Consider the following 2,860-nt stretch of genomic DNA (forward strand, 5'->3'; position numbering starts at 1 on the left):
CTATTATGTTAGATCCACTATGGACTGGACTCTCACTATTATGTTAGATCCACTATGGACTGGACTCTCACAATATTATGCTAGATCCACTATGGACTGGACTCTCACTATTATGTTAGATCCACTATGGACTGGACTCTCACACTATCATGTTAGATCCACTATGGACTGGACTCTCACTATTATGTTAGATCCACTATGGACTGGACTCTCACTATTATGCTAGATCCACTATGGACTGGACTCTCACACTATTATGTTAGATCCACTATGGACTGGACTCTCACACTATTATGTTAGATCCACTATGGACTGGACTCTCACACTATTATGTTAGATCCACTATGGACTGGACTCTCACACTATTATGTTAGATCCAGTATGGACTGGACTCTCACTATTATGTTAGATCCACTATGGACTGGACTCTCACACCATCATGTTAGATCCACTATGGACTGGACTCTCACTATTATGCTAGATCCACTATGGACTGGACTCTCACACTATTATGTTAGATCCACTATGGACTGGACTCTCACACTATTATGTTAGATCCACTATGGACTGGACTCTCACACTATTATGTTAGATCCACTATGGACTGGACTCTCACACTATTATGTTAGATCCAGTATGGACTGGACTCTCACTATTATGTTAGATCCACTATGGACTGGACTCTCACACTATTCTGTTAGATCCAGTATGGACTGGACTCTCACTATTATGTTAGATCCCTCCAAGGTTTTTCATTGTTATCCCATTGAGTTTTTTTCTTGCCCTGATGTGGGATCTGAGCCGAGGATGTCGTTGTGGCTTGTGCAGCCCTTTGAGACACTTGTCATTTAGGGCTATATAAGTAAACATTGATTGATTGATTGATTGATTGATAATGTGACAGAGGCCAAAAATGTGTAATATACCCGTTAAATAAAACCTCCGCCTGGTTTTTAAACGGATACTTAGGCCTACCAAGCTACTGGATTTTACTGTTGGTCATTATGGTGGTACTTGCTGAAAAAAGTGAAAAGAAAAAAAAAAAAAAAGGATTTATTGTGACTACCGCGTTTATCTAACATTGACGGACAGTGCAATTACGAAACCACACCCTCACCTGCACACAGTCAATATGTACCTCATCCTTTCTGAGTTACCTCTTAACTCCGCCCATAAATACAAAAAACACACAATGCAAAGTTCAAAGTTCACTGAGAAGAAGCTTCAACCACATTGAAGCAGCTGGCTGGAAGCTTCTCACTGGTTGTCTCCTGGGTCTGCAGGTTCCGATGGCGCCCCCCTGTGGTCAAAGAGGAGAACAGCTTGTTATGACACCCATCCCCTCAGAAAAGGAATGAAATGTAAGTGAAGATACAAAAAAAAAAACACATCACCATAATTGCTAGCATGATTTTTGCTTTGAAATATTGTACTTATATATACACACACATACACATATATATATATATAGACACACACACACACACACACACACACACACACACACACACACACACACACACACACACACACACACACACATACATACATATATATATATATATGATATATAATATGATCCCCTTGATCACCCCCTGGGAGGTGAGGGGAGCAGTGGGCAGCAGCAGCGCTGCGCCCGGGAATAATTTTTGGTGATTTAACCCCCAATTCCAACCCTTGATGCTGAGTGCCAAGCAGGGAAGAATGCTGGTATGAGCTTTTAAACATAACCCGTTAACTGCTGCCAATCAAATGGTGAATAAGATACTCTTTAGGGTTCATATATTTGTAAATCTGACTGTGATGAAGTCAGTGCCTCACCAACCATGAACCTCACCGCACGTCACTGGTATATATATATATCAATCACTGGTATATATATATATATACCAGTGATATATATATATCACTGGTATATATATATATATATCAATCACTGGTATATATATATATATACCAGTGATATATATATATCACTGGTATATATATATATATATATATACCAGGGATTGATATATATATATATATATATATATCAATCACTGGTTGATATATATATATATATATATATATATATATATATATATATATATATATATATATATATATATATATATATATATATATATATATATATATATATATATATATATATATATATATATCAACCAGTGATTGATATATATATATATATATATATATATATATATATATATATATATATATATATATATATATATATATACCAGGGATTGATATATATATATATATATATATCAATCCCTGGTATATATATATATATATATATATATATATATATATATATATATATATATATATATATATATATATATATATATATATATATATATATATATATATATATATATCAATCACTGGTATATATATATATATACCAGTGTTATATATATATATATATCACTGGTATGTATATATATATACCAGTGATTGATATATATATATATATATCACTGGTATGTATATATATATACCAGTGATTGAGATATATATACAGTCAAGAAAATAAGTATTTGAACACCCTGCTATTTTGCAAGTTCTCCCACTTAAAAATCATGGAGGGGTCTGAAATTTTCACGGTAGGTGCATGTCCACTGTATGAGAGATAACCTAAAAAAAAAATCCAGAAATCACAATTTATGATTTTTTAACAATTTATTGGCGTGATACAGCTGAAAATAAGTATTTGAACACCTGTCTATCAGCTAGAATTCTGACCCTCAAAGACCTGTTAGTCCGCCTTTAAAAGTCCTCCTCCACTCCACTGTGTTATCCTGAATCAGATGCACTTGTGTGAGGTCGTTAGCTGCATAAAGACACC

General features: G+C 34.1%; 1 protein-coding gene across 1 annotated transcript in view; it reads right to left on the bottom strand.

The window, feature by feature from the left end:
* Positions 1 to 693: 693 nt before the first annotated feature.
* Positions 694 to 2,860, bottom strand: part of prrg2 (proline rich Gla (G-carboxyglutamic acid) 2) — an 11,386-nt gene continuing 9,219 nt past the window's right edge. The window contains exon 7 of the mRNA XM_062036447.1: positions 694 to 1,300. Coding sequence (XP_061892431.1) covers positions 1,258 to 1,300 — 43 coding nt within the window. The 3' untranslated portion in view covers positions 694 to 1,257. The remainder of the gene's footprint in view (positions 1,301 to 2,860) is intronic.

Source organism: Entelurus aequoreus, linkage group LG25, assembly GCF_033978785.1.
Source record: "Entelurus aequoreus isolate RoL-2023_Sb linkage group LG25, RoL_Eaeq_v1.1, whole genome shotgun sequence".
Lineage (NCBI taxonomy): Eukaryota > Metazoa > Chordata > Actinopteri > Syngnathiformes > Syngnathidae > Entelurus > Entelurus aequoreus.